Source organism: Paroedura picta, chromosome 7, assembly GCF_049243985.1.
Source record: "Paroedura picta isolate Pp20150507F chromosome 7, Ppicta_v3.0, whole genome shotgun sequence".
NCBI classification, from domain to species: Eukaryota; Metazoa; Chordata; class Lepidosauria; order Squamata; family Gekkonidae; genus Paroedura; species Paroedura picta.
In genome coordinates, this window is record NC_135375.1 from 123,228,665 (window position 1) to 123,249,772 (window position 21,108).

At 50.5% G+C, this 21,108-nt stretch overlaps 1 protein-coding gene across 3 annotated transcripts in view; it reads right to left on the bottom strand.

The window, feature by feature from the left end:
- Nucleotides 1-12,934, bottom strand: part of GPR156 (G protein-coupled receptor 156) — a 34,978-nt gene extending 22,044 nt beyond the window's left edge. Inside the window, exons 1-4 of one of the 3 annotated variants that reach the window (XM_077346298.1) lie at nt 12,863-12,934; nt 3,817-4,070; nt 2,132-2,268; nt 538-673 (exon numbers count right to left, since the gene is read on the bottom strand). In XM_077346298.1, the coding sequence (XP_077202413.1) occupies nt 538-673; nt 2,132-2,268; nt 3,817-3,948 (405 nt within the window). In that variant the 5' untranslated portion in view covers nt 3,949-4,070; nt 12,863-12,934. Of the gene's footprint in view, nt 1-537; nt 674-2,131; nt 2,269-3,812; nt 4,071-12,242; nt 12,745-12,862 lie in introns of those variants that run through there. The other 2 variants (XM_077346297.1, XM_077346299.1) reach the window with 2 other exon arrangements.
- Between the last annotated feature and the right edge of the window lie 8,174 nt (nt 12,935-21,108).

Genomic DNA, 21,108 nt, shown 5'->3' on the forward strand with positions numbered 1-21,108 from the left:
CAGTTCCCATGAGCTGTGAGCACTGGGATTGTAGTCCATGGACATCATAGAATCATAGAATCCTAGAGTTGGAAGGGGCCACACAGGCCATCTAGTCCAACCCCCTGCTCAACGCAGGATCAACCCAAAGTGGCTCTGGAGAGCCACTCCTGCCACAGGAGAAGGATCCCTTTATACTTAACAAAACGGGGAGAGACACCAGGCACAGACCTGGAGGGGCTCAGTGGAAGAGCCTCTGCTTGGCATGCGGAAGGTTCCACCCCAGCATCTCCAGTTAACATGACCAGGCAGGGGTGATGGGAAGGCCTGAGACCCTGGAGACCCCCTGTCCGTCTGAGTCAACAAAACTGATGGACCAAGAGCCTGGGCCAGCAGAAAGCAGCTTCGTGTGTGTGTGTGTGTGTGTGTGTGTGTAGGGGTTACAGGTGCACATGCCACATGCATTCACACAGCCCTCCAGATCTCAGCTAATGTGCAGAGTAGCGTCCAGAGCGCGGTCGATCCTCCCTCTCCTCCTCCCAGTTCGCTTTCTCCCACCTGGACGAGCATCTCCGCGGACGGCCTGGACAACAGGTTCTGCTTCTCCATCCCGAAGAGGTAGGCGCTGCCGTAGGTCAAGCCGCTGCCCAGCAACGTCACAAGGTTCAGGTTGGGGCTGGACATCTTCACAATCCTGCAGGGGACCAGCGAGTCACGGAAAGACAGAGGAAACGGGTTAGAGCACGGGTAGTCAAACTGCGGCCCTCCAGATGTCCATGGACTACAGTTCCCAGCGAATGCTGGCAGAGGCTCATGGGAATTGTAGTCCATGGACATCTGGAGGGCCGCAGTTTGACTACCCCTGGGTGAGAGCCACAAAGCCCATCTCCCCACTCCCGGCCCAAGTTAGATGGATTCGCCTCCCGTTTTACTCTATCTGGGGTCTTCTTGGCTCAGGTTGAGCTTCCCATATCCTCACCGGAAATTAAAACCTTACTACAAGAAAGGACTCTTTTGACATGGAGGCTTTTGGAAATGGATTGCAGGCATCTAGGTGGCACAAATGTCCAATCTTCGCACCCAAATCCTTCCTGCTTAGCAACCAAAAACAAACATATTTCACCCTACCAGGGGAGAAAGGAAGATGGCGGGCCACCAACCCCCCCCCCCCCACAAGCAGCCAACACCTTGACACCTGCAATCAGAAAGTGAAGGTGCATTTTAGCACATGGGAAGGAGCAAGGATCAGGACCCCGATCTTCAAACTAAGCCGTCATTTGAATCCTGACGAGGGAGAAGCACTGCACAATTTCCATGGGCTGGCCAGAAAGGAGGAGCTGCCCCGAGCTCCTTAATACTTTGGGACCATGAAGGCCTGCCGAATCCCTTATGAACCTGCCTGACCCTCACGGCCATCTTCGGAGGACCAGCTCTGGGTGCCCCAACTTCTAAGGTTAGGCGGGGCCTTCTCGGTCATGGCCCCAAAGCTCTGGAACTTTCTCCTCAGGGAGATCCAAGGGTCCCCTTCCGTCGCCGTCTTCCACCAAGGACCACTGGCTTCCTTATCCTGTTTGGAATTGTCTCGATGACCCCCTCCTTCCTCACCAGGGCTTTCATTGCTGTTTTCATGTATTTAGACTCCATTTGATAAATGATTATGTGTGTTTGGGAAGTGGTGTTGATTTTGCTGGTTTTAAAAGGCGGTTTTTGTCATGTTTTAAACTGTTAGCCACCTTGCTGGCCAAGTAAAGGCAGAAAGACAGCATATAGATTTTGTAAATCAGTATTTATTGAGAAAATCATACGTGTTGGCATTCGAAAATTCCTGTGCAGGTCTGCCTTCTGGATGGCTCCTTCTGTTCTTGAGCAATACTCAAATAAGACATTTTCCTGCTTACTATCACCTACCCTTCCTCTCCCCACAACAGGCACCTGGTGAGGCTGAGGTGGGGCTGAGAGAGTTCTGAGAGAGTTGTGAGAGAACTGTGACAGACCTGAGGTCACCCAGCTGTCTGCATGCGGAGGAGGAGTGGGGAATCCAACTGGGTTCTCCAGATTAGAGGCCACTGCTGTTCACCATGACACCAAGCTGGCTCTCCCCAGCTGGAGGAAAGAAGGACCGGCCATCGACTTGGTATGCTCCAGGCCTTACCGGTTTTTCCTGAAGCGAACCGTGAAGAGGAGAAAGAAGCAGCTGAGGAGGACTCCACCCGTGAGGAGGACCCACACCGTTCCCAGAAGAGCAGCCGAGGGAACGGGAAAGCTCTTACAGCTGCGATCGGAGGATGACTGAGGGAAGATAAAGATGGCAGACCGTTAGAACCTGTGGAGGGAACGTCAGCTTCTCTACCTCAGGAACAAGTCAGCGCCTGAGGAAATGACTTGACTTCTCCCTCCGGAGGTGGACTCCTGGACTCTGCAACTGCAGCAAGTCTGCTTGCTTTCCATACAGGCTTGAAATATGCTTTGGGACAGGGAGGGTGTCCCTGGGACCAGTGGTTTGTCACAGCACATATGTGCAGGGCCACGTCTGAGCTGAAGCAGAAAACAAGCAGTGGGTATAAAGTGCTTGGGCTTTCTGGTATTCTTCTTGAATACTTCACACGACCATTTCAGACAGGGATTTTTATACCATAAGATGCTTGCAAACCCCACTGCCTGATGATTTTCAGTGTATGTGGCATACACACATGGCCTTTTTCCTTCATTAATCTAATCATCAGTAAGCGTTAATTTCGTGTTCTCCTCAATGTCCTATTGTTCATAATGTTATAGTTATTATTGCATTATTATAAACTGAGTTGTTTATATTGTTCCTGTTTGATGTAAACTGCCCTGAGCCTTCGGGGAGAGCGGCATATAAATAAAATAAATAAACAAATAACACTGCTTTCTTTAAATTTTTCCCTTCCACAGTCGCTGACCTGGCAGCAAAACTGTGAAAAACATGGAAGCACAAGAATGAAAACAGAATTACACATGAGTGCCTGCATATCAATACTTTCCGTTGTCGGGAAGGAGCAAGAATTAGAAGAAGAGGAAGCGTTGGGTTTTATACCCTGCTTTGCACTGCCTAAAGGAGTCTCAGCACTTGAACAATCGTTAGCATGGCTACAGGGACTAAAAAGTCACTATTACCCAACATGGAGATCCAAAGCAGCAGTGTCCAATTTTAGATGCCGATCTAACTACGTTATCTGCTATTAGGCCTTCCTGAGTCATGCAGCACATTCTTCCAAGTTCTTAAAGGCACTGGTGGAACCCGATATAAAGTCCTTTGGATGGGCTGAGCCTTGAAGGTCCCCTCCTCTGATACGTGGCCCTTGTGTTCCCAGCGCTCCTTGTGAAGAACGAAAGGTCGTCCGCTTCAGGGATCGGCAAGGCCTTCTCAGTGGCAGCCCCCGCAAATACGGAACCATTTCCCCAGGGAGGTATGCTTGGCCTCCTCACTCACAGTCTTCAGGAGGCAGCTGGAAATGCTTTTCTTTAGGACCATGTTTGATTAGTGAGGCCCCAAACTGTAATTTTAAATTCTGTGGGGTTCATGTATTTCATGTGGAATCACAGAGTTGTAAGATATCTCCACGGTCATCTAGTCCAACTCCCTGCAGAATGTGGGAAATTCACAGCTCCCTGCCCTCCACAGCGACCCCAGTTCCATGCCCAAGGGAAGCTGCCAAGTTCCGTAAGAAAGGAAGCGACTAACAAAAGGTTTAAATAAGTAAAAACAAACAAAACTTCTTTAGATGTTACGCTTTCCCGCAAACAACAGAGCTCCTTGCAGAGTTTTCAGTTAGGTGCTTGTCTCCCTTCCCCCCCCCCCTCATATTTACCCACAATTGTGAGAGTGCAGAAATCCAGCGCTGTTGTGTTCTGATGTGCCAGGCTCCCACAGCTGCCTTCACATGAGTTGAAATGATTGAACGTCGTCTCCACGGCACATCCGAAGCCTCCGCTCAACGGCATCATCCAGGCCGTGGCCAGTCACGCTGTGGCAGAGGGGCCCCGTGGCCCCACAGGGTTGGATCTCAGGTAGAGCCAGGGTTGGGCAGAGTTCCTCGCCGAGAATCCCTCTCTCGAAGCATCTGGGCCTGGAGGTGAGGTGGGGTCAGAAGTAAAACAATTTCAAAACCACCATAAGAACAATTGCAACCATCAGTCTAAGCATGCTTATTCTGGAAATTAAGTGCTCCTGAATTATTATTATTATTATTATTATTATTATTATTATTATTATTATTATTATTATTATTATTATTTTCAGTTTATTCCCCGCCACTTCCAGACGGCTCATGGTGGATTACAAGTGTCTGTATAAAATCCCAGTAAAAACCCATTAAAACCCCCAGGCATAAAAACATGACATAATCCACCCAACACAGTAACAGAAAGATATGGAGGAAAAACCCAACTCACTTCAGCTACCCATCCCCCCAAAAGACTCTTAGAGGGGATAGGAAATGCTGCTTAAAATGTTCAGTAATGTTTAAGGGGTAGTCAAACTGCGGCCCTCCGTTCGCTGGCAGGGGCTCATGGGAATTGTAGTCCATGGACATCTGGAGGGCCGCAGATTGACTACCCCTGTGTTAGACAGGACAGCTAGATTTCAGTCCAGTGGTATCGTAAAGATATTGATCAAAAAGCGAAATCAAACTGCCCAAAATGTATACAGCCAATAAAACTTGAAGAACGAGTTACATTTTGGCCAGTTTGATTTCGCTTTTTGATCAATGCCTTTCTTGGTGAAATCTATGGTGTACCTTCTCCACTTACGTATCATCAAGACAAACAAGATTTTTGGAGGATGAGCTGCTGAGAGTCAAAGTTCACTTGGAATCAGAGCTTATGCCAGCCTTTCTCAACTTTTTTACCATCGAGAAACCCCAGAAATATTCTTCAGGCTTTGAGAAACCCCAGAGGTGGTGAAATGGTGCAGAATATGGAAGTGGTAAAAGAAACGGATTGGGAAAGAGAGCTGTGGACACGCCCACCCAGGGCCCCTCCCCTTCCACCTCCTCCAGGCCTATCACTGGTCATTGGGGGAGCAGGTCAACATGACCATATATAGTCCCATCACCCAATAAATGTTTAACAATTTTTAAAACATATAAAAAATTAACTCCCACCCATTCAGGAAATCCTTCCAGGGCTATTGAGAAACCCCAGGGGTTCACAAAACACTGTTTGAGAAAGCCTGGCTTATGCCTTTAAAATCTTGTTGGTCTCTAAGTTGCAGCTGGACCCCAATCTAGAGATTCTACTGCAGACCAACAAGCTTGCAGGGGCTCATGGGAATCGTAGTCCATGGACATCTGGAGAACCACAGCTAGGCCATCTCTGGTGTATAACAACTTGCAGGCGATCTCTAATCAAGGGCTCAGAGCTTCTTTCACTGTTTCACTAGCAAAGGGGCTTCCCCCAGCGGATCAGGTCTTCTCCTGACGTGTGACCCAAAAGGTAACTAGCTCTCTCCATGTTCTGAAATAGATGGAGGAGCCACTATCCCTGGCAGCTTTTTTGACTGTAGAGTAGACCCTGAATTATTTTTCAAGCTTCAAGGCACCCTGGAATTGGCCTGGAAGGGATGCCAACGGGCCACACCCCAGTTTGAGGCAGGGCGTTCCAGGCTCAGCCCCCTTCCCCAGGTGCAGCAACCAGGTGAGAACGCCAAGCCCATGTCAGTGGAAGCAGATGGTGCCCTGCTGTCACGGTTCTCTTGGGAATGTAAGTTGGGGAACTTCTATGATGTGTAAGGACTTTCCCTTTAAACCAGATGGGAAAAACCCTACTCTTTACCGAGGTCTGTCTGGGAGAGAGAGAAGAAACCGCATTTCAAGTCCATATTATTTAAGAATGAGTTCATTCTGGCATCTTCAGAAATCAGGGTGGCCAGTCTGGGGGTGGCCAGTCTGGGGCTGTCCAGATGTCCATGGAGTCCAATTCCCATGAGCCCATGATGATAAAATCTGGATGCAGGTGAAAGATGGGGCAGAAACATCATAAATACAGACAGCTAATTAAGAACACAACCTGTCCCATGCCCAACCATCCAAGGGCCACGAGGAAACGGGAACCTTACTCCGTCTTTTAACAAGGAACTAAATTTCTCTAACCATGGGGAACAAATCTGCAGGAACTTGGCAGCTTAATACACCAAGCGCCAAGGCCCATAGCCAGGACAAAATGATGTGGGGGGTGGGGTGGGGGAGAGAAAGTGAGTACATGGGTGATCTGCCATCATTTTCTTTCCTCTGCTCTCCTTCAACATGATTTTACACCCCCTCTTGCAGCCTTTTTAAAAGGACTCTTCAACCCCACTAAATTCTGTGTTTGAGTCGGCTGCATAGATCAGGGATTCCCAAATGGGTCTCCCGGGAACCCTGGGGTTATGCGAGAGCTCCCCGGGGGTTACGTAGCCAGCTCTTCTTCTTCTCCTCTGAAGGAGCATGTCACCACTTCTGGGGTTTCTTGAAGCCTGAAAAATATTTCAGAGGTTCCTCAAAAGGTTGGAAAAGGCTGGCCTAGAGAATTCCCATTTGGATGACAAAAATCACACTCCTCTACCTCAGCACCTTCCTTTTTCACACAGAGAATTTACACTTGAAAGAGTTGTGACAGATTTCACGCCTGAGTGCTGATGGGCGCTGATAATGCTGTTCTGATCAAACAGTCCTGTCAGAATCACTCTCAGCCTCCCCTCCCTCGCAGGGTGTCCGCACTGGGGAGAGGAAAGGGAAGGAGAATGGAAGCTCCTTTCAGACTCCTTCAAGTAGGGAAAAGCGGCATATATGAACCAACTCTTCTTCTTCTTCTTCAGTAATCTCAGGGCTCCCTCTGCCTCCCCTCCCTCACAGGGTGTCTGTTGTGGGGAGAGGAAAGGGAAGGTGACTGTAAGCCGCTTGGAGACTCCTTTGGGTAGGGAAAAGCAGCATATAGGAACCAACTCTTCCTCTTCCTCTTCCTCTTCCTCTTCCTCTTCCTCTTCCTCTTCCTCTTCCTCTTCCTCTTCCTCCAGTGGGAGAGATCTCTGGCGACTGTAAGCCGCTTTGAGACTCCTTCGGGCAGTGAAAAGTGGGGTATAAAAACCAACTCTTCTTCTTCTGCTGTGCATGGGTAAGACAGATCTTTCTAAAAGTCCCCTCTAAGTACCCCAGGCTTGCAGAAAAATGTTATATCTTTAAAAAAATAATGAATGGAATGGGGTAGAAAAACCTCAAACTAATAAACGTATTTCCTACAGCTTTAAGAGACAGATTCCTTCCGAGGCTGTTGCTAGGCAATCACAGCATCCCCGAATATTTGTGAGTATACGGAAGGGGGGGCAGAGCCCTTTCCAGGTCTGTTTTGGCCTCTGAGGGAGGACTGTGAGGGGCCAGGGCTGCTTGTTCTGGGTTGAGAAATCCCTCAAGATTTTAGGGCGGAGTCCAGGGAGGGTGAGGCTGAGAGAGGGGAGGGGCTCAGCCATCCAAAGCTGCCTTTTCTCTGTGCTTCGGAGATCAGCTGTCATTTTGGGAGGTCTCCAGTTCCCACCTGCAAGTTGGTAACCTTAGCCCAGGCTGCCAGTAACCCCCTCCGTGACTTGATATCCCCCAACTGGCAGGACTCAACTAGGCCCAGCTGCTGGCTGCTGTTGGACACCGGCCCCCCTCAGAAGCCCGCCTGGGCAGTAGCTGAAAGGTCCTGGGCATGTTTGAAGGCCTACCTGGCCGTGGAGGCTTCTGGTGTGATCAGGAACCAGCCACATGCTTTCCACCTAACCTACTCAGCAGGGTTGTTGTGAGGTTAAAAAAGAATCAAAGGTAGGCTGAGAAGAAAGAAACAAAGCAGGATAGAATATGGGGGGTGCAAGGAGGAGGAAAAGAGGGGAGAGTGTGAGGAGGGGAATGTAGAGGGAAGGCAAAAGCGGGGGGGGGGCAGGCCCTTGAGGTTTCCCAAGTTCAGTGGCCGCCATTGTTTTCCAGGGTAGAGGCTGCTGAGGAAGGGAGAGGGAAAGCTGCTCTAATGTTCGGCCAACAGGAGGCTGCTGGAGGCCAAACTGCAGCTCTCGAGATGTCCATTAACTACAATTGAAACTTGATCATCATAGACTAGTGGTTCTCAAGCTTGGGATCGGGCCCCATTTGGGGTCGCCTGGCCCCTTCCCCGGGGTTGCCAGATTGCCCGCTGCCGTGGTGGCAGGTGGCAGTGTGTGGTGGCAGCGGGCGGCGGTGGCATGTGGAGGCAGGTGGTGGCAGCGGAGGTGGGCAGAGGTGGTGGAGCCACGGCAATGGCTGCCTCCACGCCACATTTCCAGCACCTACTGGCTCCTTCTGCAGATGCCCTGACTGCCCGGAAGGTCATACCGGCACCTGCCAAGAAAGGCACCAAAACGCTTTGCTCAGCTCTCTCAGAGCTGGCAAGAAAGAGACCCCCCCTCCCCCCACGGGTCCAAAGTTGCCCCCTCCCACCCGACTCCATCCGGCAAGCCCTGTGTGCTCTGCAGCACGGCCACCACCAGACACCCCCCCACACCCACACACGTGGTTCAAAGAAGGGAGAAAGGAGAGAAGCGGCAAGCCAAGGGAGCAAGGCGCTCACCCAAACCCGGCCTGGAGCAGGACAGGGAGCAATGTGGATGTGGTGGCATTGCCACAGCAGCCCCCACTCCCCTGGGCAGGGCCCTCGCCCCCCTCCAGTCACCTCCTGCGGGGGGGGTCGTCCATGGCCACGGCTGGGGGGCCTGGTGGAAGCACCTCCGCAGCGCTAGCTGGCAGCTCCTCCGGCTGGGTCCCCGCTGGGCTTCAGCACCAAAGTTGGGGTCACAACGAAGAAAAGGCTGAGAACCACTGCTATAGACCAAAGAGTGGTGCACAATGGCATGAAAGTCCTGGGTTCAAATCGGTCACAAAGCTCATGGGTTGTTCATGAGCCCATGAGTATCCTCCCACCTACCCTACCTGACAAGGGTGTTGTGTGGATAAAGTGGAAGGGGCTGAAGTCATAGGCCATTACTGTAAATTATCGGTTTTTATTGTCATTTTATGGTTTTAGGGGACGGGGTTATGTAAGCCGCCTCGAGCCTTTAGGGGGAGGCGGGGTATAAATATAATAATAATAATAATAATAATAATAATAATAATAATAATAATAATAATAATAATAATAATAATAATAATAATAATAATAATAATAATAATCACCCTGACCTCCTCAGAAGGAAATTGAGATAAAGATACATAATAATAATCTTCAAAATATTCCTGGAGAATGTCCTCTTCCCGAATTTTCGTGACTGATTTTGCCATTTAAAAAAGAGAGAGAGAGATGCGCTTAAAGTATAAAGCCATATTTTGCAACCAGACACGTAATTTCTCAGAAATCAGTCCCGTTGACCAGAATTAACATTGGCACATGTGTTTGGTCCAGACTAGGTTCAAGGTGGACCGCAATTCAAAACGGTGCAAAGCGGCAGAGGAATTCTCCAGGAATCTGTGGGCAACTCCCCGTTTTTTGAATGACACCAAGAAGAAATCAGTCCCAACCCCCACCCGATATGCGCCCCATGTCCAGTCTCCAAATCCCTAATAATCGCAGCCTTGACCTCTCCAGTGAACATTGCAGACAGAATGTTCTGCACCCTGCAAGCAGCAAAAGCAGGAGCGCCCCAATTAGGGGCTGGCTAGTAATCCCTCTTAAGGGATCAAGTGTGTGAAGCGGGTGTATACACACACTGCCCCACAAGTCAGATCTTAAAAGAGGTCCAAGCAGAATGTTCCTTCCCCCCACTCCTCCCCCATGGCTGCAAGATGGAAAGGGCTCCCTTGGGGGGCACTGAGGGGCACCCGGCTCCACCCCCCACACCCCCCGCACCAGTCTCTTTCCACTAGCAGGGGTGGCCACACTGTGGCTCTCCAGATGCCCATGGACTAAAATTCCCATGAGCCCCTGCCAGCTGGCAGGGGCTCATGGGAATTGTAGTCCATAGGCATCTGGAGAGCCACAGTTTTGCCACCCTTGCACTAGAGCAGGGGTAGTCAAACTGCAGCCCTCCAGATGTCAATGGACTACAATTCCCAGAAGCATTCGCTGGCAGGGGGCTCCGGGGAATTGTGGTCCATGGACATCTGGAGGGCTGCAGTTTGACTACCCCTGCTCTAGAGGAAGCTTAAACAGCAGCAAGACCTCTCCTGTCAAAGTGTCCTACATTCTTCCTGCCCTCCCAAACCTTATCTTCACAAGAGCCCTGTGAGGGTGGTCAGACCCTAATGAAGGCCCTCTATCTGGGATACAGCCATACAAGGTAGCCTGCCACATGGGCAAAAAGTACAGCTGGAAGAAGGCAGAGGGCGGGGTACCGAGTCTCAGTACCTAATTCAGCCTGTGAAGATCTGGGTTCAAATCCCGGCTTCATTTGAATGACGGCTCAGGTTGAGGATCGGGGTCCTGATCCTTGCTCACTCAAAATTAACAGATTGATCTCAGGCTAGACTCCCCCTCTTGAACCGAATCCTGGAGATGGATGGCCGGGGGGGGGGGGTGTTTCCTCACAGCAAGAGAAGCTGGAATCACCCTCATGGATCCAACCAGCTTTCCCACTTAGGGATGCCAGCCTCCAGGTGGGGCCTGGGGATCCCCTGGAATTCCAGCTCATCTCCAGACTGCAGAGATCAGTTCCCCTGGAGGAAAGGGCTGCTTGGGAGGGGGGACTCTCTAGCCTTAGACCCCACTGAGGGTCAGGGATGCCAGCCTCCAGGTGGGGCCTGGGGATCCCCTGGAATTCCAGCTCATCCCCAGACTGCAGAGCTCAGTTCCCCTGGAGGAAAGGGCTGCTTGGGAGGGGGACGGAGGGATGCCAGCCTCCAGGTGGGGCCTGGGGATCCCCTGGAATTCCAGCCCATCTCCAGACTACAGAGTTCAGTTCCCCTGGAGGAAAGGGCTGCTGGGGAGGGTGGGCTTGGGGATGCCAGCCTCCAGGTGGGGCCTGGGGATCCCCTGGAATTCCAGCTCATCTCCAGACTGCAGAGCTCAGTTCCCCTGGAGGAAAGGGCTGCTTGGGAGGGGGACGGAGGGATGCCAGCCTCCAGGTGGGGCCTGGGGATCCCCTGGAATTCCAGCCCATCTCCAGACTGCAGAGGTCAGTTCCCCTGGAGGAAAGGGCTGCTTGGGAGGAGGGACTCTGTGGCCTTGGACCCCACTGAGGGCCAGGGATGCCAGCCTCCAGGTGGGGCCTGGGGATCCCCTGGAATTGCAGCTCCTCTCCAGACTGCAGAGCTCAGTTCCCCTGGAGGAAAGGGCTGCTTGGGAGGGGGACGGAGGGATGCCAGCCTCCAGGTGGGGCCTGGGGATCCCCTGGAATTCCAGCTCATCCCCAGACTGCAGAGCTCAGTTCCCCTGGAGGAAAGGGCTGCTTGGGAGGGGGACGGAGGGATGCCAGCCTCCAGGTGGGGCCTGGGGATCCCCTGGAATTCCAGCTCCTCTCCAGACTACAGAGCTCAGTTCCCCTGGAGGAAAGGGCTGCTTGGGAGGGGGACGGAAGGATGCCAGCCTCCAGGTGGGGCCTGGGGATTCCCTGGAATTCCTGCCCATCTCCAGACTACAGAGCTCAGTTCCCCTGGAGGAAAGGGCTGCTTGGGAGGGGGACGGAGGGATGCCAGCCTCCAGGTGGGGCCTGGGGATTCCCTGGAATTCCAGCCCATCTCCAGACTACAGAGCTCAGTTCCCCTGGAGGAAAGGGCTGCTTGGGAGGGTGGGATTGGGGATGCCAGCCTCCAGGTGGGGCCTGGGGATCCCCTGGAATTCCAGCTCCTCTCCAGACTACAGAGCTCAGTTCTCCTGGAGGAAAGGGCTGCTTGGGAGGGGGACGGAGGGATGCCAGCCTCCAGGTGGGGCCTGGGGATCCCCTGGAATTCCAGCTCCTCTCCAGACTGCAGAGATCAGGTCCCCTGGAGGAAAGGGCTGCTTGGGAGAGGGGACTTGGGGATGCCAGCCTCCAGGTGGGACCAGGGGATCCCCTGGAATTCCAGCTCATCTCCAGACTGCAGAGATCACCTGGCTGCTGGGAGTTGGGGGTCTGCTGAGGTCCCTCCCCCCAAAAGAGTCTCCAGGTATTCTGCCACCCAGAGCTAGCACCCCCATCGCCCACTGATGGGGACGGGAGGAGGGGCCGGGGGCGGGCGAGAGCGAGGGTGCTGGAGCCACCCGGAGGGACCCTTCCTCCCCGGCCAGAGCGGCTTCGGGCACCGCCAGCACCGCCCCCCCCCCCGGCCGAGTCTCCTCCCGCTTACCTGGACGGCGAAGTCTCGAGGCCAGTTGGCGAGCGCGCAGCCCTTTGCGCCTCTTTGCGCTCCCGGAGCCCGCGCCACGGACTCTCTCCGCCGCCGCCGAGGGCCAGCCGGGCCAGGCGCTGCCCTAGGAAGGAGGCGCTTTCAGGGGCGCGCCCGGCTCCTCCGCCGCCCCCCTGCCCCGGGGTCTCCGCCGGCCTCCCCAACTGGCCTGCGCCCGAAGCGATAGCGAGCACCACCCCAGGCAACCAGGAGGCTGCCAACTCCCGGAGGGGAATGGCGGGAGGCTGCGGGGTGGAGCCTGGGAAGGGGGCGGGACCCGCGCGTGGGATCGGGACCTACGCCCCCCCTGCAGAGGGGCCCTTCCTGCCGGGAGCTGCAGCTGAGTTGTGTCCGGGGTGGAAGCGCTGACCTCCAGGGGCCCCTGTTATTGTGCCTGACCTCCCGACCAACAAGAAGCGCTCCCCCGGAGAACATGGCAGCTTGGGAGGGTGGCCTCGAGGGCATTAGTGTCCCAAATCCCACCCACTCCTGGCCCCACCCCCAAAGTCTCCAGTTTTCCCGACCCAGAGCTGGCAACGCTATTCCAGAAGGAGAGGCTCAGGCAGTCTGAAGCAGCAGACCTTTGAAGGGCAACAAAGTTCACCGTCTGGCCAGGAGCTGCTGCTGCTGCTGCTGCTGCTGCTTCTTCTTCTTCGGACAGCTGAGGAGGAGTGCAGGCAGCTAAAAGCTTCCTCCCAGCCTCCACTGTTGCTGGCCTTAAAGGCGCAAGACAATGAGGAGCCGCACCAGAAATGGGAGACAAACATTAGGGCCAAGGCCGATGTTGCAAACTCAAGGGGACCTGGCTGCTTTGTCTTGGGATGCGGCCATCCGGCCGTCTCTCTGGCGGGCGGACACGGAATAGGGCCGCACAGAAAGGTCTGCAGATGGTCCCTGACCAGTTTGAGCGCATGAGCACTGCTGGAATGCAATCACAACATGGCCGACTCAGGAAAACCAATTGCCAGACAAAAGCCCACCTGGCCCTTCCGAGAGCCTCAGAACCCCTGACCTGCCCAGGAAAGGGGTCGGTGGCCCTCTAGAAACCGGCTGGGAGCCAACTGCTTCCACATGTGAGTAACGCAGACTCTTTGCCTAACCAGACTCCCAGGGTCCTTGTGAGGACAAAATATAAGAAGGGAAAACCAACTATACTGAACTGAGTAGGAGGTATTCTGCACAGAGCCAAATAAAACAGTTTTAAAAACAACCAGTTTAGACCGCTTTATTATACTACAATTGTTGTTCTGCATTGAATATAGTCTGTTGAAAAACTACATTGAAATGATCTCTGCATGGAACAATTCATAGTCCTGCCCCCTGTAGTTTTGCCAATGCCGCTTCGTTCTCTAATGCAGTCGCTAATCTGCATAACTGTAACTTGCATGCGGAGTACATCATGAGAAAGGCAGGGAGATCAAATTGCCTACATATGCTAGATCAGTGGTCCCCAACCCGCGGGCCCCGGCCCGGTGCCGGGCCATGAAGGCCTTGGCGCCGGGCCGCAGCTCCCTCTTCCCGCCCCCCCGGGTTTGCACTGGGCCGCCCTCTCCCGCCACTCCGGAGCAGTGGTCCACGGCAACTGGAAGGTTGCGGACCACTGCGCTAGATCATGGAGAAAGCTAGGGAGTTCCAGAAAAACATCTACTTCTGCTTCATTGAGTATGCTAAAACCTTTGATTGTGTGGAACATAACAAATTGTGGCAAGTTCTTAAAGAGAGGGGAATACCGGAGCATCTTATCTGTCTCTTGAGAAACCTATATGCAGGTCAAGAAGCAACAGTGAAAACTGGGCATGGAATCACTGATTGGTTCAAAATTGCGAAAGGAGTTCGGCAAGGCTGCATACTGTCACCTTGCCTATTTAACTTGTATGCGGAGCACATCATGAGAAGGGCGGGGTTAGAGGAGTCACAAATTGGGATCAAGACTGCAGGGAGAAATATCAACAACCTCAGATATGCAGATGATACCACTCTAATGGCAGAAAGCAAAGAGGAACTAAAGAGCCTCTTGATGCGGGTGAAGGAGGAGAGTGCAAAAGTTGGCTTGAAACTCAACATAAAGAAAATGAAGATCATGGCATCCGGCCCACTCAATTCATGGCAAATAGATGGGGAAGAAATGGAGGTAGTGATAGATTTTATTTTCCTGGGCTCCAAGATCACTGCAGATGGGGACTGAAGCAAAGAAATTAAAAGACGCTTGCTCCTGGGGAGGAAAGCTATGGCAAATCTAGACAGCATCCTAAAAAGCAGAGACATCACCCTGCCAACAAAAGTGCATTTAGTCAAGCCTATGGTCTTCCCAGTTGCAATGTATGGCTGCGAAAGTTGGACCCTAAGAAAGGCCAAGCGTCAAAGAATTGAGGCTTTTGAACTCTGGTGCTGGAGAAGACTCTTGCGAGTCCCTTGGACTGCAAGGCGAACAAACCGGTCAGTCCTAGAGGAGATCAGCCCTGCCTGCTCCTTAGAAGGCCAGATCCTGCAGATGAAAATCAAATACTTTGGCCAACTCATGAGAAGGAAGGACTCCCTGGAGAAGAGCCTAATGCTGGGAGCGAACGAGGGCAAAAGAAGAAGGGGACGACAGAGAATGAGGTGGCTGGATGGAGTCACTGAAGCAGTCAGTGCAAACTTAAATGGACTCTGGGGAATGGTAGAGGACAGGAAGGCCTGGAGGATCATTGTCCATGGGGTCCTGTTGGGTCGGACATGACTTCGCACCTAACAACAACAACAACAACAATCTGCATAACTAAGGAGTGTCTGCATGACTAATAGAGTGTCTCAGGCAGGCAGGAGAGAAATTAATCAGTGAAAAGCATCTTTCAGAAACAATGCTTAAAAGACGCTTAAAGCACCAAAGAGGCAGTTCACCATGCAGAGCAAAATCAGTTTTGCAGAGTAAATTAACTCTTCTGTGCAGAGATCAGAAAAACAACGATGTATTTAGTGAGTTTTCATCAGCTTATCCATCATGCAGAAGTCTTTATGCAGAAGACCTGGGGATACATCTCCAGACTAAAGAGATCAGTTCCCTTGGAGAAAACGGCTGCTTGGGAGTGGGGATTCCAGAGCATTATACTCCACTGACGTTCCCCCGCTCCTGGTTCCCCCTCCCAAAGTCTCCAGGTATTTCCCAGGCCAGAGCTGGCACCCATAGCCACCAGCAGGCTCCTGGAAAGGATATGTCCACCAACAGGGGATTGTATAAAAAGTACATAGGAGTGTAATGTAACATAATGAATAAGTAGTATGCAATGTCATTTAAAATGGAAGATTGGAATCCAGTTTTCTGGCCTTGAGGACCATCACCAGTCACTTGTGGGGATGCCTCCATGTTTGGTGAATACGGATAGAGCTAGGAACAGATTTCTTTTAATAAGTCTGTTCTGCAACTGGGAATGCATCCGCCATTAACTGCAAATCCTGACAATTTTATTCCCTCTACTATGTTTTTTGAACTGGAGTGGAAGCCAAAGGACTGATCTCCTGATAACTTTATAAACCAAGCTTGTTATTCTAGCAAGGCCCTTGAATTGGGAAAAAAATCTTCATTAGTTGTTGGATATTTTCATGATGCTGTTTACTGCCTCCCTGCTAATTTACTCTCTCCTTATATATTCAGTACAAAGAAGTTTTCATGCAAACGAAATCTCACACCTGGAATAAAACTTTGTTGGTCTCAAAGGTGCCCCTGACTCAAACTTCGTTCCCTTACCATTTCAATTTTATCCATGTAGAAATCAGCAAACCAAGCACTGCAATAATCATTCCATCAAAATAAAAAAAAGAAATTTCCAGGCACTTTTGTAAGAAAAATTAAAATACATAAATGATCATTTAAAATATATCCAAATAGAAGTTGGTGGAGATAACAGAACTTTCAGAGGTGGCTAAATGTCTTGGATCAAAGGGGAAAAAAGTTATTGCTAACGGGAATCCCTTTTGGACTTTTTGCTCTAAAACAAAAAAGATTGAACTGATGACTGGTTGTTTGATGATTAAGAGGAAACAAAAATTTAGATTTTCTTCTATAATTATAAAATGAGCAATACATTTCTAAGTTGTAGAAAAATCAGAAGCCTTTTCTTTATATTTTTTGATATTCTTAAATTTTCGGGAGCCTTTTTAGTACTTATTTTTTAATTTTGGTTTTTAATTTTTTTGTCTAAAATGTAATCTTAATTTTAAAGCATTAAGTAAAATATCTCTAAATAACACCGCTGTGTTATAATCCAAATGGCTCTCTTTCTTCCCTCACGCAGGACTTTTCCTTTCCTTGCTTGCTGAGCGGCCCTTTTATCTATTTTCTTATTTATTTGACTAAGGCTGTCCCACCCAGTCACTTTATTCTTCATCTACAACCTCCTTGGATTCTGCTTTTGAAATGGCACCCAGGAGGCTTTTGAAAGAATGAGAAAATGTTTAACCTGGAGGAGAAAAGGTCAGCTTCAATCAGGAGGTGAACCGATAAGAAAACAGAGGTAACTTTGTAGTCGCAAAACCACGAGCAGGTGGCAGGCTGGACAACCATGCTCACCTCAGGACGCCTCCTCCTCCTCATCTTTTTATCTTTATGACAGCAGCCACAAATATCGCTATCTGTTACGGTGGTAATAGTAATTTATCCTGGTCTAACCTTCTGAGGGAACGAGATATAATGGCCCTCAAAAAATCTCTTAGGCTCGGCCTCAAATCGGAGGCACTGGAATGCAGGGCGAGAAAATCCTCAAGGAACCTACAAGTGACAGGAATATTTATTTATTATTTAAACTTACTATCCACCACTCCCACCAACAGACCACCATATGGAACAGGTATATTAACTATACCTGTTAATACTTATCTAAAAAAAACATGGCAAAACTTAATTTTTGGTGAGAATATTAATTGCATATTCCAGAAGCGTCAAAAACGTCCATACAATTCTAGGTGTGATACAGGCGTTGAAACAATCCGTCAAGAGAATTTTAGCAACCAACGTTAAGTCAGGAGTAATTCTAAACTGGTACACAACAATTTCAAATGAAATTTCCAATGTATGGTAAAAGAACACAGGTATTTTATCGCTGCTAAGGAGCCAGCTTCGGGTAGTGGTTAGGAGTGGCAGCTTCTAATCTGGCGAGCTGGGTTGGATCCCCCGCTCCTCCACATGCAGCCAGCTGGCTGACCCTGGCCCAGTCAAAGCCCTGTTAGAAGCTGTGCTCAGAGCAGTTTCTCTCAGTCTCCCAGCCTCCCCTCCCTCACAGGATGTCAGTTGTGGAAAGAGGAAGGGAAGACTTCCAATCAAGTCGCTTTGAGACACATGACCTCTGCTGGGTGACCTTGGGCCAGTCACAGTTCTCTCAGAGATCTGTAATCCGCTTTGAGACACCTGGGCCCATTCTGCACGGGGGGAATAGCGCACATTCGGGGTGGAATGGCAACTACTAAAATCACCGATAACGCACGGTGCCGGCTGCAACCGGCCGCAGATTCGGTGCGTGCCGCCAAAAAAGCTGCGTTAGTGAAACGCGGAAGAAAGCGCAGCTTCCGGGTGACCGGGGCGCAACCAGAAGCAGCGCCGGGAGCGCCGCATGCATAATCAGTTACTCTGGGTTTTGCCGCCGTTGCGTCCCGTCCCGTGCATAAGCGGTTTGCTTCACTTCTTCCCCCTCCGTGTTTTCCATGTGACCCGAAATCGCCGTTCCGGCGGCCATGAATAATGGGCCCTTCAGGCACTGTAAAGCAGGATATAAAACCCAACTCTTCTTCCAACCTATGTCTGAACTCGCTTTTAATGACTTCTTTTCACAAGTGGGAAAGTGTCTGGCATTAATCACTAACTTTACATTTTTATTGCCCCAATGTTTTTGTGAATGGCAGTTAACCCAAATGACCGCATTTCTAGCAAAGCATTATCATTATGCTGCATATTTGGACTTATGATGCTGTTTACTTATTTACTTCTAATTTATATCTTATATCTGTACTCTTAGGATCCCTGTTCCCTTGTCTGGGGAAGTGTGCACGCACACGAGAGCTCACGTCTTGAATAAATCTGTGATGGTCTTAAAATGCCAATGGATACAAGTTTTTTCTGCTACTTCAGACCAAAACGCAACCCGCTTGAATCTATGTTACTCCAGGTCCATTTTATTTGCTTTTCGTCTACAATAAAACTTGCTTCTTATTTCATTTGATCTATGTTGGCTTCCTCGAGTACTTAAGGGGACAATTTCCTCGTATCGCATAGGCAAACAGATCCTCAGCTTGTTAACCGCCTCTCGCTAGCTATTCCCTGCAAATTCGGGTCCCCTGACACGCATCCTGGGTAACACGCCCAAATCACAATGCAGCCAGGCATAAGAGCCAACGGTCCATCCAGCCCACAGTCCTGTGCCATGAAGTGGCCAACAGCAGGGCATAGAGCTGGCAGAGGCTCATGGGAATTGTATGGACATCTGGAGAGCTAGTGTGGCCACCCCAGCATCGAGGCTGAGACGTTCCCCTGATGTTGCTTCATGGCACTGGGATTTCAGAGGTGTGCTGCCTCGGAAGGTGGAGGTTGCCCTCAGCCACAGATATGCACGAATTATGGCTCCTTTTACAAGGCACTCCACTTTCAGCCCATTGCCCAATAACCTGATTCTACACCCACAGTAAAACTTACCTTGAAAACATAACCCCTTACATGTGCAATCTGTAGACACTCATGGCTGTTTTTTAAAATTCATTTAAGGCCACCTTTTCTCTTCCGCACCCCAGTTCCCATGGAGGACCACCATCTTTTCACGTATTCCTAACGACAAGGGTGAAACATTTTCTGTCCATTTTAAAATGAGCCTCATTCCCGACCGAGTATTAGAGGTTGAGCGAAGACTGTCTTTTGCCTCGGTTTACAGGAGCCGACCAGACCGAGGAAGGTCCACCAGGTGGCTCCTTCATTGTTAGGAAATGCGATCCGCTGTCTTCAGGTTAGGCCATCTACTAAAATATTTAGCTTGGAGTAAACAGATGTTCAGCATCTCTTCTTGCTTCTTCCGCTGCCCACAAAAGCTACTCAGTTGCTCGAGTAACACCTGGCTCACTGGCTCAGGGCACCCAATTCAACATCTGAGCTGCTTTCTTCCACGCACTCGAGAGGCCCACTTGCAGAAAAGAGGAGCCTGAACAGAAACGAGTCAGAGGACAAAGAACCAGACTCCACGTCACAGTTGGGCTTGCGGGGGGGCCTCTGGGCATTTGGGGAACACTCGTAAAACAGACCCCTGGTCCGTCTTCTGGCCGCCATCAGGCACACAGCTTTATATGGAATTTACCAGCTGAGTTACACTTTTAATCACAGTTGTTTGAACAGCTATTGGGATGTCAATTTTATTTTTATACTATTCACATATTTTTCTTTCCTTTTTTCGTACTTCATCCTGGTCCAGTACTAATAAATTGAAATTGAATTATACATTCTTTTTATTTCTTATGGGTTCCCATTGATTTCTCATTGTTATGAGTTAAAATTTCCATGAAAATCAAATGTTCCTTATGTTCATTGTTGTGGCGTGTCTGTTATCTTATTTTGAAGGGATGTTTAAACATTACCATAGCGACCAGAGAGCGTTAGGGCAGTGGTTGAGAGTAGAGAACTACCCCCCCCCACCGGGCCTCAGTAAAAGGCGTTGAGTGGTCCCCGGTGATAAAAAGGTTGGGGACCACTGCTTTAGACTACGTTTTTCCCAGTGGGGATACAAGAGTAAGCAAGCTCAAGTTGCCAGGGACTGGAGAGGGCGTAGGCTACTGCACAAATACACGCAAATTCCATTGGGGAGCTGCGTTGGCTGGAACAGTCTGGGTCAAGTGCTTCTGTTGAGGCCACCCAAGTTGAATTCTGTGCATCATCTTTCATGCGCACCTCAGTTCTGCACACAGACTGTATCTGAAGAAGGGTGCATGCACATGAAAGCTTATCCCCAGAACAAGAACGTTGAAGTTGCCCCTGGACTCAGACTTTGTTCTACACAAACACCAAAGAATGCTTTGCTGAAAGCCTCACTTATTAATGAGGGGATGGAAGAGCCACTCTGTGGGATCAAACCAGTAGCCCATCTAGTTCAGCCTCCTGATTCAACAGCCTGCCAACAGACATGAGAGAGGGCCGGGTGTTCAACTGACTTTGACTTACAGAGCTGCAGCCCTAGGGGACCAACCAACAAGGCACAGATGCCCAAATTCAAGGGTCTCTGAATGTAGGGCCAGCATGGGATCGTCATAAAGAATGGCAGCCTCTAATCTGGAGACTGGGGTTCAATTCCCCCCTCGTCCTCCATGTGTATTCAGCTGGGTGACCTCAGGCCTCACAGTTCTCAGTCCCACCTCCCTCACAGGGTGTGGGGAGAGGAAGGGTAGGCCAGCCGATTTGAGATTATGTGAGGCCTGCATGAGCCCCCGCTGGGTGAAATGAGCTCCCAGAAGGAATGAAAACAATTCTGCAGGGCCTCTTCCGCCAAGCCTTTGGTCAAGGCCAATGAACCACCAAATTAGAGTCCCTAGAGGCCCCCTCCTCCTGCAGGTGAAGAACTAACCCATGGTGCAGTGTTCATCATTACAAATGTCAAATGCTCTGTTAAACCGATCTAACTGAAACGATGAGATACCATGAAGAGTCACACACATTCTAACGGCCTGACATTCCCTAAGTGGCTCCATCTCCCATGGCAGCCACTTAGTGGTTGTGCCTGCCACTCCATACACTCCCATGCTCAAAAGGGCTGAGGACCCCAGTCCCATTTGGTGCCACCCAGCACAGGTATTCAGAGGTGGGCTACCTCTCAATATTGAGAGACTC